At 51.6% G+C, this 14,371-nt stretch overlaps 1 protein-coding gene and 1 pseudogene across 3 annotated transcripts; one reads left to right on the top strand and one right to left on the bottom strand.

The window, feature by feature from the left end:
* Nucleotides 1–1,614: 1,614 nt before the first annotated feature.
* LOC145537202 (large ribosomal subunit protein eL34 pseudogene) lies at nt 1,615–1,966 on the bottom strand (annotated as a pseudogene).
* A 4,592-nt stretch (nt 1,967–6,558) lies between these two features.
* Nucleotides 6,559–12,611, top strand: PNMA6E (PNMA family member 6E). Of its 3 annotated transcripts, none has more exons than XM_081563715.1 (4): nt 6,559–6,720; nt 7,629–7,709; nt 8,896–9,545; nt 10,803–12,611. In XM_081563715.1, the coding sequence occupies exons 3-4, from the start codon at nt 8,906–8,908 to the stop codon at nt 12,239–12,241; spliced, it is 2,079 nt and encodes a 692-aa protein (XP_081419841.1). In that variant the 5' UTR covers nt 6,559–6,720; nt 7,629–7,709; nt 8,896–8,905; the 3' UTR covers nt 12,242–12,611. The 3 variants fall into 3 exon arrangements, with proteins under 3 accessions (XP_081419841.1, XP_081419839.1, XP_081419838.1); XM_081563713.1 differs by having other exon boundaries at nt 8,896–9,938; nt 9,975–12,611; XM_081563712.1 differs by having other exon boundaries at nt 8,896–12,611.
* The last annotated feature ends 1,760 nt before the right edge of the window (nt 12,612–14,371 follow it).

Genomic DNA, 14,371 nt, shown 5'->3' with positions numbered 1-14,371 from the left:
GCTTCTGGCCTCGGGGAGCAGGGTTCTCAGGAGGCCAAATGCAGCATAGCTTCAGGGTCCCGTCCCTGGATCAGAGGCACGGAGGTCCCCTGTGGCCCCTGGTTGCAGGTTCTGATGCCCATTCTTGTCTTCTCACCAGGAGTCTGGCTAGATAAGCCTGGACCTGGGCTTTAGAGGTATAATGGGGTGAACGGTATCCCCTTAAAGGATATGTGCACGCCCTAACTTCCAGAACCTGTGAATGTGAGTTTTCCAGGAAATGGGTCCTTGCAGATGTGATGAAATTAAGAATCTCAACATGAGATCATTCTGGATGATTCAGTGAAGTGAAGTGAAGTTGCTCAGTCGTGTCCGACTCTTTGCGACCCCATGGACTGTAGCCTACCAGGCTTCTCCGTCCATGGGATTCTCCAGGCAAGAATACTGGAGTGGGTTGCCATTTCCTTCTCCAGGGGATCTTCCCAACCCAGGGATCGAACCCGGGTTTCCCGCATCGGAGGCAGATGCTTTAACCTCTGAGCCACCAGGGAAGTCCTGGATGATTCAGGTGGGCCCTAAATCCAATGACAAGCGTCCCCTTATAAGAGACAGAAGAGGAGAGAGAGACACACACAGAAGAGAAGCCACATGAAGACAAACGCAGAGACTGGAGGGATGTGACCACAAGCCAAGGGATGCTGGAGCCCCACAAAATGAAAGAGGCAAGGAAGTTTCTACCCCTGGAGCCTTTGGAGGGAGAACCGCCCTGCTGGCACCTTGATTTGGGGCTTCTGACCTCAAGAGCCATGAGAATAAATTCCTCTTGTTTTAAGCCACCTGGTTTGTGATTATTTATTGCCACATCCGTAGGAAACTCATCCACTAGGGAATGGATTGAGCCAGTTGATGCAAGGGGCTGGACCTTTGTACTCCACATTAGCAACTAGTAATGGGATGTGTACTAGGGGCAATCTTGGGGAAGGCAGATTTTGTGGTTTTGGGCAATTCTTAGAGAGCCTTGGCATCCAACCTTCACAGAAGGAGGGAGAGTAAAAGCCTGAGGTGGGGTGGGGGCCTCTGGGAGTGCACCCCACATCCGCCACACTGCAGAATGGCTGAGTGTCCTCAGCATGTATCAGGAGATTCATTTCCCTCTAGAAGTTTTCCAGTTTTTGGTTTTTTTGGAGGCTTTTTTGAGTTTTTTCTTACTCAAACATGCTTCATTTTTTATTTAGCTTTCTTTTTTTTTGAAATAGAAAATCTTATATTTATTACAGTAATTGTCTTTGTATTTAAAGGATCTTTTTGCAAAGAAAACTCAGGCCCACAAAGAGGATACTACAAGGAAGGAAAATTATGAGCCAATCTCTCTTATAAACACAAAAGCAAAAATTCTAAATAAAATATTAGCAAATTGAATCCATAAACCATTTGAGATCATTTAAGTTTAGAAAAAGTAGGAAATCAATCAATAAAATCAGCCATATTAATAAAATAGAGAGGAAAAACCATGTGATCATTATTTTGCCAAATGCAAAAAAAGAGAGAGATTTTGACAGAATTTAATAACCATTTAAAAAAAAAACTTTTTAGGGTGGGGGGCAAGCCAACAATAGAAGAGACTTCCTTAACGTCCTATTTAGCTTTCTGACTCTGTTCTTGTGCTTTCAACACTTTCACAACAATCTTCTACTCCTCAATAAGGAAAGCATGCTTGATTCTGTCATGGACACATTTAGCACACATGGACCCACCATAGGCTCGGCTGACATGTTTTTTTGTCTTAGACAACCTCATGAGAACTTTAGGTCTCACAGCATGAACGCCCCTAAGTCTGCCTGGGCACACACCACATGCGGATTTTGGTGCTTTCCCAACCTTCTTGGTATAAAGGTAAACGATTCTATTACCAGGGGTTTGGGAGAGCCTGGTTGTTAGAAGCTGTACTGTAGGACAGCCTACAACGGTATGTCAGATGTTGCACCATCATGAATGCCTCTAGATGCCATCCCCGGAAGAGTTTCCCAGTTTTTTTTAATGAAGAATTTCAAACACATGTCCAGCCAGAGAAAGTCATGTAACAGAAATCTGTGGATGCACCCTGCGGCAGCTCCAGCAGCAATCTACCCAGGCCCATCCTGCTCCGTCTCTCCTCCATCCACCTCTCCTTATTGTGGCAGGAGTGAGGGTGGGGTGGGTGCAGGAAGAGACAGTGCTTGAAGGCAGCAAGCCCAAATTCAGCCACTCTGCAGTAAGTCCATGGGACCCCAGCGGGGAAGGGGCCTGAAAAGTGGTGCAGGGCGAAGCCAAGCCTCAGGAAGAAGGGAGGGCCCAAGCCAGTGGTGGGAGGTGGCCTGGGGGGGGGGTGTAGAGCCTTGAGTGGTGTCCTCCCAACTCCAAACACTAAGGGAGTGACAGACAGAGCCCAAACCTGATGGCAAGCCATTACATTTAGAATGCATAAACAACAAGGAGAAAAGGGAACCCTCTTACACTGTTGGTGGGAATGCAAACTAGTACAGCCACTATGGAGAACAGTGTGGAGATTGCTTAAAAACCTGTAACTAGAACTGCCATACGACCCAGCAATCCCATGGCTGGGCACACACACCGAGGAAACCAGAATTGAAAGAGACACGTGTACCCCAATGTTCATTGCAGCACTGTTTACAATAGCTAGGACATGGAAGCAACCTTCTTGTCCATCGGCAGATGAATGGGTAAGAAAGCTGTGGTACATATACACAATGGAATGTTACTCAGCTATTTAAAAGAGTGCATTTGAACCAGTTCTAATGAGGTGGATGAAACTGGAGCCTATCATACAGAGTGAAGTAAGTCAGAAAGAAAAACACCAATACAGTATAATAATGCATATATATGGAATTTAGAAAGACGGTAATGATGACTCTGTATGCGAGACAGCAAAAGAGACACAGATGTAAAGAACAGACTTTTGGACTCTGGGAGAAGGAGAGGGTGGGATGATTTGAGAGAATAGCATTGAAACATGTATATTATCATATGTGAAATAGATCGCCAGTCCAGGCTTGATGCATGAGACAGGGCACTCAGGGCTGGTGCACTGGGATGACCCTGAGAGATGGGATGGGGAGGGAGGTGGGAGGGGGAGTTCAGAATGGGGGACACATGTACACCCACGGCTGATTCATGTGAATGTATGGCAAAACCCACCCCAATATTGTAAAGTAATTAGCCAATTAAAATAAATAAATTGATTTACAAAAAAACCCCAAACAAACTGGAAATAGAACTGCCATACGACCCAGCAATCTCACTGCTGGGCACACACACTGAGGAAACCAGAACTGAAAAGGACACATGTACCCCAATGTTCATCGCAGCACTGTTTACAATAGCTAGGATATGGAAGCAGCCTAGATGTCCATCCGCAGATGAATGGATAAGAAAGCTGTGGTACATATGCACAATGGAATGTTACTCAGCTATTAAAAAGAATGCATTTGAATCAGTTCTAATGAGGTGGATGAAACTGGAGCTGGACACGACTGAGCAACTGAACTGAACTGAACTGATGGAATTTAGAAAGACGGTAATGATGACCCTATACGCAAGATAGCAAAAGAGACACAGATATAAAGAACAGACTCTGTTCTTTTTGGACTCTGCGGGAGAAGGCAAGGGTGGGATGATTTGAGAGGACAGCATTGAAACATGTATATTACCATATGTGATAAAGGAAATGGAAAAGGAAAGGATAAAGGAAACCCACACCAGTATTCTTGCCTAGGAAATCCCATGGACAAAGTTTGAGCCTGGTAGGCGACAGTCCATGGGGTCGCAGAGTCAGACACCACTTAGCAACTGAGCACACACCGTATGTGAAATAGATGACCAGTCCAAGTTCGATGCATAAAACAGGGCACTCAAAGCCGGTGGACTGGAACAACCCAGAAGGATGGGATGGGGAGGGAAGTGGGAGGGGGGTTCGGGATGGGGAACACATGTACACCTGTGGCTAATTCATGTCAATGTAAGGCAAAAACCACCACAATATTGTAAAGTAATTAGCCTCCAATTAAAATACATATATTAATTAAAAAAAACAAGGTCATACTGTGGAGCACAGAGAACTATATTCAATATTCTGTGATAGATCATAATGGAAAATAAATATAAAAAAGAATGTATATACGTGTATAACTGAGTCACTTTGCTGGACAGCAGAGATCGGCACAATATTGTAAATCAGCTATACATCAATAAAAAATTTAAAAATAAAGCAGAAAAAAAAGAATGAAGGTGAAATAAGTACCTTTTGAGACAGATGAAAGCTAACAAAATTTACCAATAGATCTGTACTAAAAGAATGCTAAAGAATATCTTTCCACATGAAGAAATATGATAGTAGAGGGAAATCTTGATCTTTGGGTAGAGATGAGGAACACCAGAAATGGTAAATATGGGTGTAAACATTTAAACATGGACATGAATTTGAGCAAACTCCGGGAGATAGTGGAGGACAGAGGAGCCTGGCATGCTGCAGTACATGGGGTCGCCAAGAGTCGGAAATGACTTAGCGACTGAACAGCAACAACAGACATTTAAACATTAAAAAAAATACTTGTTTGCTCTTAATTTCTTTATTATACATATGACTATTAAAAGTTGTAATAGCAAGTATATTGTAAGGTTTATAATCCATGTAGATATAATATACATGGAAACTACAGCATAAAAGATGGGGTAGAGGGGGAATGAGGGTTCAGGATGGAGGGGACACCTATGGCCGATTCATATTTATGCATTGCAGAAAACACCACAATATTGTAAATTATATTGTAGAAATGTTCGTACATTTCTGTGAAGTGGTACAATGTTAACCACAATCAGGCAGTGAAAAATTAAAGATAACCAGTAAGTCCCCTACATAAGAGCATTCAAGTGGGGAACTTTCAAAGATGTGAATGTGTATTCACATGTCCAATCATGTAAGTTAGCTCACGTGTCTGGTGTACATCGTCACGTGTGTGCACTCTCTACAAGTGGATGTACTTTAGCGTACTTTACTGTACAGTACTGTATGGAGTACAGTATCTGTATTTCAAGCCCAGGATGCCCAGACTCAATCATAAAAGCAGTGGCGATGTAGCCGGTACTGAGAAGTGCCAAGCGATAATGATAGAAACAAAAGTGAAAATAATTGAGAGAGGGAGCAAGGTGAAAGATGGTAGATGACACTTGTTCTTATAACATGTCTCATTCAACCATTGGTGTGATTCTAAAGCATGATGACAAAATCATGGAACATGTGAAGTCAGCTGTGCTGATGATGTGGACAATAATATGGCAGAAGTGTGAAAAAGTGATAGAGGAGCTAGAGAAAGAAAAATGTCTCAGTGTGTGAATGCAAAATCAGCATCAGTGTCAAGTCCGCTCAGCTTAACGCTGATTCAAGAGAAAGATGACAGCCTGGAGGGATAGGGTGGGGAGGGAGGTGGGAGCAGATTTCAGAATGGAGGGGACACATGTACACCTATGGCCAATTCACATTTATGCATGGCAAAAACCATCACAATACTGCAAAGTAATTATCCTCCAATTAAAATAAATAAATAAAAAGAGAGAAAGCTAAAAGCCTTTTTGAAATTATTACCTCAGGCAGGAAAAAGGAACATAGGGACAAAAATAGATGGATAGACAGTGCTATGGATTGACTGTAACCCCCCCACCAATTCACCTGTTAAATTCTAACTCTCAAAGCATGAGATTTGGAGGTGGGGCCTTTGGGACGTGATTAGCCCACCAGGATGGAACCCTAATGAAAGAGATTAGTGACTTTATAAAAGGGACACCTGAGAGTTCCCTCATCCTCTTTCTGCCATGAGAGAAGATGGCTAGTTAATAAAACTAGACAAGAAATCAGTAAATATACAGAACAGCATTATTAAATTATCAGTCACAGTATAAGATGAACTATAACAGGCTTCCCAGGTGGCATTAGTGGTAAAGAACCTGCCTGCCAATGCAGGAGACTAAGAGATGCAGGTTCGATCCCTGGGTCAGGAAGATGTCCTAGAGAAGGGCAGGGGAGCCCACTGCAGTATTCTTGCCTGGAGAATCCCTATGGACAGAGGAGCCTGGCGGGCTATAGTCCATAGGGTTGCAAAGAGCCGGACACGACTGAAGTGACTTAGAATGCACATAAAGAAAAATTGACCAATTTGCCAGCGATGGGTTTTCCATCTGCAAGTTTACTTTTGCAACTCGGCTGCCTTGCAGGGAGACCTTTTGATTGGTGGAAAGCAAATGAAGTGACGTGAAAGTCGCTCAGTCGTGTCCTTCTCCAGGGGATCTTCCCAACGCAGGGATCGAACCCAGGTCTCCCGCATTGCGGGCAGGTGTTTTTGTTTTTTTGTTTTTTGTTTTTTCTTACCATCTGCACCATCAGGGAAGCCATCTTTGCTTCCCGGGGCGCCAAGCCCTGGAACATCAAGTCCTTAGTGCTCACCGCTTGTTGATACAGTAGCAAAGAGCCTTCTCACGTGTGTTTCTCATCCAATCATTTTCCTTGTAAACAGCTGCCTAGAACTTTCTGCCTCATCTTCCTGGGGCTTCTGGGAGCACGGAGGAAACCCAGGTGGCATTCGCACAGAGGGCTCGGGATAGTGCGCTGCTCGGTTCCTGGCTGCGCTGCTGAGCCGAGTTCTCCAGACCCTTCTGATTGGGATTCGAGAGTCGTTTACAGAGTCTGAGAAAGTAAGTAGACAGGCGGGGACTTTGCTGGGGTCTGGACTCTGGGGTCCCGGGTGGGGGTCCCTTAGCTGGCCCGGCAAGGAGTGGAGGTGGGAGGGCCAACATCTACTAGATTGGGAGTCCGGGTGAGGCCTCAGACAGCGGCAGGCTTCAGAGGGGCTGAGGAAAGGGTTTCCTCAGTGTAGGGGTTCTGAGAGGAGGACCGCTGGCTGCCAGGGTGACTGGTTGGGGGGGCATTCTGGTTTGGGGGTGCAGAGGGGGTGGCTAATAGTTAAACTTGTGGGGGTTTCAGAAGGAAAGGCTTCCTGCTGAGCGGGTGAGGCCTGCTTTGGGGGCCAGAGGAGAGGACTACTGGCTGTGGGAGTGGGAGGATGTGAGGGAGGGATCCCCCATGCCGAGACACGAGGGGAACATGGGGGAAGGGCTAATGTCTGCCCCCTGTGGTGGAAGGAAGGGGTTGAGGGGAGGGGTGGATAGGGTGGACTCGTGGATGCGGTTTGGAAACCGTTGGGGAGGTGCCAGCTCTGCGGGGGGCTGGGCGGGGTGGGGTGGGGCTGCGCTGGGTGGGGCTGCGCGGGGCGGGGCTGCGTGGGGCGGGGCTGCGTGGGGCGGGGCTGCGTGGGGCGGGGCGGGGGCGGGGCTGCGTGCGGCGGGGCGGGGCTGCGTGGGGCGGGGCGGGGCGGGGCTGCGTGGGGCGGGGCGGGGCGGGGCGGGGCGGGGCGGGGCGGGGCGGGGCGGAGCGAGAGGACGTTGGTGGCCGGAAGGGGGCTGTGGCTCCCTTCTGGGGGGGAGGCAAGAGGGGCAGTCTCTACATCGGGAGTGTGAGATAGTGCTTGTGGGAGGACTCCCCGTTGTGGGGAGGTGAGAGGGAAAGTCTGATCTCTAAACATGTGGGGGCTCCCTGCTTTCAGGTCCTAGAGGAGAGCGCCACCCATTGGCGGGGTGGGGAGTGGAGTTGAAGGAGGCGAGTAGGAGCCGCCTGGCCACGTGGGGTGAGTGAGGCTGAGACTGGTGGCGCTGGAGCTGCTGTGATCTGGTGGAGGCTGTTTGCCGTTGCAAATGGGTTTGTGGGGGGTTCTGGGCGGCGGGGGGGCTCTGGCACACTGTGTTAGGAATGGAGAGGTTCCAGGTTGCCTCTGTCTGAGTGGTACAGGAATTGCAGTGGTGGGAGGGGCAGGGCCCTGGTCTCCACACAAAATAAAGATTCTTCACGAGGGTGCTTTGTATATTCACCGGGATACACCACACCTAAATTTAAAAGTATTGCAATTTTACATGATAAGTTCTCTCACCACAGGGAAATTTTATTTGATGTTAATAATGATAATATATCTTTAAATACTGGAAAATCCACGGATTGAAGGAAAAAAAATCACAAAGGGACTTAGAAAATATTTCAAACTGAATAATGAAAAAATACAACTTACTCAAATTAGTGGGAGGCAGCTAAAGAAGCAATAGGAGGAAAATGTATTGCTCTAAATGCTTATGTTAGAAAAGAGTGAGGATATAAAATCAGTGACCTAACAGTCCCTATAGAGATGCTAGAAGAAGAAGAAGGGTGAAAGAAGCATAAAATGAGTTGACTGAAGAAATAATTGGACTAAGAGAGGAAGTTGGTGATAGAAAGCAAATTATGGACACGATAAACCAAGCCGTATGTTGTTTTTTTAAAAAAGGGCAGCAAAACTGAGAAAGCCGTAGAAAGACGAATCAAGGAAAAATACAAAGAATGCTAAGCACCAATATTAGGAATGAAAGAGGGCTAACACTACAGGTCAGATGTACATTAAAAAGAGAATATAGGACTATGATAGAAAAACTTATGCTAAAATTTTTGAAAAATTCCTTGGGAAAAAGGCAACTTCCTAAAACTGATGCCAGAAATGTAGAAAATGTTTTGTTTTGTAAATATATATTTAAATTTTTTTTTAACTGAAGGATAATTGCTTTACAGAATTTTGTGGTTTGTTTTGTAAATACATTTAAGTTATCAGAAAAGTTTCCTAAAACCAACCAAACAAAACAGGTTGGGGCAGTGCTCCAAGCTGCTGCTGTGAGGGGCAGTGGGGTGGGCTGTGTGGCCAAAACATTATTCTCTCCCCTTTGCACGCACAAGCCTATTCTCACACTTCAACAATCTGTGCACACCCCTTTGATCACTTTCCCCACCCACAGGTCCTCAAGAATGGTGATGCCACTGGCGCTGCTGCGAGACTGGTGCAGGTGGATGGGCGTGAATGAGGAGCGCTCTCTGCTCCTCCTGGGCATCCCAGATGACTGCGAGGACCAGGAATTCAGGGAGGCCGTGCAGGCTGCCCTGGGCCCCCTGGGCAGATACCGAGTGCTGGGCAAGGTCTTCAAAAAGGAGCTGGGGTCGAAGATTGCTTTGGTTGAGTTTGCTGAGTATTTAAGCCGAAGCTTGATCCCCCGACAAATACCAGGCAAAGGGGGGCCCTGGGATGTTGTCTGCTTGCCCCAGGCCCCTGATGCTGAGTCACAGGATAGACCCAATTTCCCTGCACAGCCCCAGAGACAAGCAGTGGTTGGTAGGGTAGGTGAGGCAAGAGCCGCAGGTGATGTTGGAGGTATAGGTGAGGTGGGAGTCTCAGGTGAGGAGGAATCCACAGGTGATTTTGGAGGAACAGGTGAGGTAGGAGCCGCAGGTGAGGAGGGAGCTGCAGGAGATGTTGGAGGAACAGGTGAGGAGGGAGCCGCAGGTGATGTTGGAGGAGCAGGTGAGGAGGGAGCCGCAGGTGATGTTGGAGGAACAGGTGAGGAGGGAGCCGCAGGTGATGTTGGAGGAGCAGGTGAGGAGGGAGCAGCAGGTGAGGAGGGCACCTCAAGTGAGGAGGGCACCTCAAGTGAGAATGGACCCACAGGTGAGATGGGAGCTGCAGGTATGGAGGGAGCCACAGGTGAGATGGGAGCCACAGGTGAGGGAGCTGCAGGTGAGAATGGACCCACAGGTGAGGCGGGAGCTTCAAGTGAGAATGGACCTGCCTGTGAGGAGGGAGCCACAGATGAGGAGGGAGCCACAGGGGAGGCAGGAGCTGGCTTCGAGGGACGAGCTACGTATGAGGCAGAAGCTACCGGTGAGGCATGTGGTACAGGTGAGGCAAGCACTGCAGATGAGGAAGGGGCTGCAGATGAGGCAGATGGTATAGATGAAGCAGGCACTGCAGATGAGGAAGGGGCTATAGATGATGCAGGAGCTCCAGGTGAGGCAGGCACTGCAGATGAGGAAGGGGCTGCAGGTGAGGCAGGCACTCCAGGTGAGGCAGACACTGCAGATGAGGAAGGGGCTATAGATGATGCAGGAGCTCCAGGTGAGGCAGGCACTCCAGGTGAGGCAGGCACTGCAGATGAGGAAGGGGCTGCAGGTGAGGCAGGCACTCCAGGTGAGGCAGACACTGCAGATGAGGAAGGGGCTATAGATGATGCAGGAGCTCCAGGTGAGGCAGGCACTCCAGGTGAGGCAGACACTGCAGATGAGGAAGGGGCTATAGATGATGCAGGAGCTCCAGGTGAGGCAGGCACTCCAGGTGAGGCAGGCACTCCAGGTGAGGCAGGCACTCCAGGTGAGGAAGGGGCTGCAGGTGAGGCAGGCACTCCAGGTGAGGCAGACACTGCAGATGAGGAAGGGGCTATAGATGATGCAGGAGCTCCAGGTGAGGCAGGCACTCCAGGTGAGGCAGACACTGCAGATGAGGAAGGGGCTATAGATGATGCAGGAGCTCCAGGTGAGGCAGGCACTCCAGGTGAGGCAGGCACTCCAGGTGAGGCAGGCACTCCAGATGAGGAAGGGGCTGCAGGTGAGGCAGGCACTCCAGGTGAGGCAGACACTGCAGATGAGGAAGGGGCTATAGATGATGCAGGAGCTCCAGGTGAGGCAGGCACTCCAGGTGAGGCAGACACTGCAGATGAGGAAGGGGCTATAGATGATGCAGGAGCTCCAGGTGAGGCAGGCACTCCAGGTGAGGCAGGCACTCCAGGTGAGGCAGGCACTGCAGATGAGGAAGGGGCTGCAGGTGAGGCAGGAGCTGGCGTCGAGACAGGACTTGCAAGTGAGGCAGGAGCTCCAGGTGAGGCAGGTGCTACAGGTGAAGAAGAAGCTACAGGTGGGGCAGGAGCTACAGGTGAGGCAAGCACTGCAGATGAGGCCAGGGCGGCCGGTGAGGCAGGAGCTGAGGGTGAGGCCAGAGCTGAAGACGAAGCAGGAGCTTCCGATGAGGAGGGAGCAGCAGGTGATACGGGAGTTGCAGGTGTGGCTGGATCTCTGAGCATGGCAGGAGCGGCAGGGGAGGCAGGAGTTCCCATGGAGGCTGCAGCTGCAGGTATCGCTGGAGCCATGGATGAGCCACGGGCCCAGTCCCCTCAATGGCAACTGGCCTTGGAGCCCATGCTAGAGAATATGGGCTACCAGGAGCTGAGAACCTTCTCCGGGATGGAAGAGCCGGGTGAAGGGGAAGAATCCTTTGAGAGATGGCTGGATCATGCCAACGACATGCTGTACCTGTGGCGCCACGTGACTGAGATGGAGCGGAGGAGGAGGCTGGTGGAGAGCTTGGAGGGTCCGGCGCTGGACCTCCTGTGCAGCCTCCTGGCGGAAGATCCCAACCTGGCGGCCCAGGATTGCCTGATGGCGCTGGTGGAGGTGTTCGGGAGCAAGGATCCCCGGGTGACCGCTCGGCTGAAGTTCATGACGTGTGCCCAGCGGCCCCAGGAGAGCCTTTTTGCCTTTGTGATGCGCCTGGAAGGCCTGCTGCAGTTGGCCCTGAGCAGGGGGGCTGTGCATCCAACCATCGCAGATCAGCTGCGCACCAGGCAGGTGCTCATGCGGGCCCGGCCCAACAACCTGATGCGGAACAAGCTGAAGAGGATGCGGCTGGAGAGAAGACCTCCCAGCTTCATGGCGATGCTGCAGCTCATCCGGGAGACCGAGGCCTGGGAGACCGACCCAGCGATGGGTGAGCAGTTCCCAGTGGAGGAGGAGGCCCATGGGGTCCTCGGATACCTGGCTGCTGCCCTGGCCTGTGTGATCATCACCGAGGGTGCAGCTGCAGGTGGAAGCGAGGCCTCCCCAGCCAGTGGAGATACCTCTGCCCAGGTTGCCCTTTCCAAGGAAGGTGGTGTCGAGGCCCTCCCAGTGCGTGAAGAGGCCAGTGAGGCAGTTGGCGGCAGCGCTGAGGTTGCCCAGGCTGCTCCTGAAGCCCGTGGTGCCGCCTGGGCAGGCTATGCCCCTGGGGAGAGCACTCAGGAAGATGGAAGGGCTCCCGGCTCCCCGGGCCTAGGTCAGGCGGCACCCTCAGAGGCCCCTTGGGACCCCGCCACTGCCTGGATGGGCCAGGCTTCCCCGGTGGTCCCAGGAAGTCCTGGCTGGGAACCAGAGGGTCTCCCTCAGGCAGGAGACCAGGAGGCCGAGGAGCCCCCCAAGGAGGGGCTCAAGCCCATCCCAGAGGAGCCCAGAGATGAGGAAGAGGCTGTGGAGATGAGCCCCCCGGGGTTCTCCTCTGGTCAATAGGCTCAGCAGGTCCCAGGCCCCTGGCCTGGAGGCAGGGAGAGGCCAGGTCAGGTAGCCTCCTGGCCCCACGTTAGGGGCCATGTCATGGTGCCTGGGCCTCCCTATCCCCCCAAGAGGGGACTTCTATTCAGCATCCCCTGGGACAGGCTGCTCTTTGTCCTGGGAAGTCCAGATGTGTTCCTGTAGGCTCCCTAGTGACGCAGGTCTCAAGGAACGTCTCCCTGGCCCAGTGCCTCTCCCTTCCACATCAACACACATCCCTGAGCTGTCATCAACTCCCCTCCCAGCCCCCGCAGATCCCCGAGGTGCCTGTGAACCCAGGCCGGGTGTCCCCACCTACCTGGTCAGCCACCCCTGGGCCCTGCCATGTGCCCTGAGCTTGAGCACCAGCCAAGGCCCTGTCCTCAGCTTAGCATGTGCTTTCCCCAGTGTGGATTCAGGCCAAGTTCTGCTTGGTCTCCTGGAGATGTGCGTGTGTTCTTCTCTGAGCAGTTCCCCCCACCGTGGCGCAGAGACACCCCAGCCCACTCCCAGGAACCGGTGGGAAGGAGGGGACAGACGAAGGCTTGGCCGGCGACCACCCCAGGACTTCGGGAAGGAAGATCTGCATTGGGGCTTCGCAGTGGGGCTTCAGGAGGCCCCCTGGGACCTGTGCTCTGCTGGGCCATGCCGTGTTTCCTAGGGACTCTGTGTTCTCGTCTTGGTGCAGCGTGCCCTGCTGTGTGACTGTCCTGTGCCCACCATAGGGCATGTGGGCCTGAGCGGGAGGGGCTGCCCTGGGGGAATTGGGCATTGCCAGCACCCACCAGGAGGGGCTGCCCTGGGGGAGTTGGGCATTGCCAGCACCCACCGTCCTGGCAAGACACCACCTGTGAGGCCTTTGGGAAGGGAGAGGGTGGGGGGAGGGAGGGCCGCCACGTGGGGGGAGGGAGGGCACCTCGTTAGGGACCCCGGGGGGGTGGGCAGGACTGTGATCTCCAGCGGCCATCAGAAGTTGCCTGTGTTCTCATTCCCTGTCTTCAATGGTTTCAGTCTGTTGTTGTGCTTCAATAAAATTTGCTGAGTGTTTCAGCTGAGTCTCGTCTCTGCTCTGGACAGTGGAGGGGAGGGGCTGCTGGGAGTGGGGCCTGGGGTGGAGGGAGTGACAGTGGCCTGGTACCCCGAGTCAGTGCTGCAGTGTGGTCCTGGCAGGGTGAGGGGCCAAAATAGGTTCCTGCTCAGCACCCATGGCAATGAGAGGGTAGGGTAGGTACTTTGAAGACCCAGACATGGTGAGGGTTTTTCTTCCATTTGATAGGTGAACCGTAACATTTTGAGGCTATATTTGTTCTCATTTTGGGATAGTTGTGTCTTTTAAACACAACTATAGTTGACAGAGGCAGAATAGTCCTCTGTCTTTTGAAAATGGATGGCGGTGATCCTGGTTTTCTTCTTCACTGGGGGCAGGTGCCCCTGGCATCTGAGTGCCTGGGACCCAGTGCCGCTCAAGGGGTGGGATGCAGAGTGGGACTCCAAGGAATTGGCATGTCTGGAGGTCTCTAGCCTCCTTGGTGAGAAAGCTAGTATTAGTCTGACAGAGTTTTGAAAAAACCCAAATGTATTTTAAGCTGAGGGATTGTAAAATGCGAAAACCTCACTGTTGAACAACAGTGACAGCACTTCGCAGTGGAAAATCAGGCCTGGACACTTGTAGGGTTCCTGGGAGAGTGGGCCCAAACATAGCCACACCACCTCCGCCTGAAAACAAATTTGCTCTCAAAGAGAAGAAAGGAGCAGCCTACTGAGACCTGCAAGGGTGAAGGCCCAGTCGTGTGAGGGGGAGGGCCAGGGGTGCTCTCTGAAGAGGTAATGTTCAGGGATGGGGGAAACTGGCCTGACGCTAAGGGCACTGGGAAGCTGTCGGACCCAGGGACCAAACCCGCATCTCTTGTGCCTCCTGCATTGGCAGGCGGATTCTTTACCACTAGTGCCACCTGGGAAGTGGTGGGAGGGAGGGGGCCAGAGGGGTGTCCTCGCCTGTCCAGCACTGTGGCATGATTTAGAGCCTTGTTCCTTTCTGCAAAGCCTCCGGGCCTGGGTCTCCAGCTCTCCCCGAATGCCAGTGGGACCCCTGGCATCCTTCGGCTAATT

This window comes from Giraffa tippelskirchi, chromosome X, assembly GCF_054371585.1.
Source record: "Giraffa tippelskirchi isolate mGirTip1 chromosome X, T2T-mGirTip1v1.2.pri, whole genome shotgun sequence".
Classification (NCBI taxonomy): domain Eukaryota; kingdom Metazoa; phylum Chordata; class Mammalia; order Artiodactyla; family Giraffidae; genus Giraffa; species Giraffa tippelskirchi.
This window is presented reverse-complemented; position numbering and strand designations above follow the sequence as displayed.

What these genes read in the sequence shown, in the direction of transcription:
- PNMA6E (XM_081563712.1), top strand. Translation starts at nt 8,906, where the DNA reads ATGGTGATGCCACTGGCGCTGCTGCGAGACTGGTGCAGGTGGATGGGC.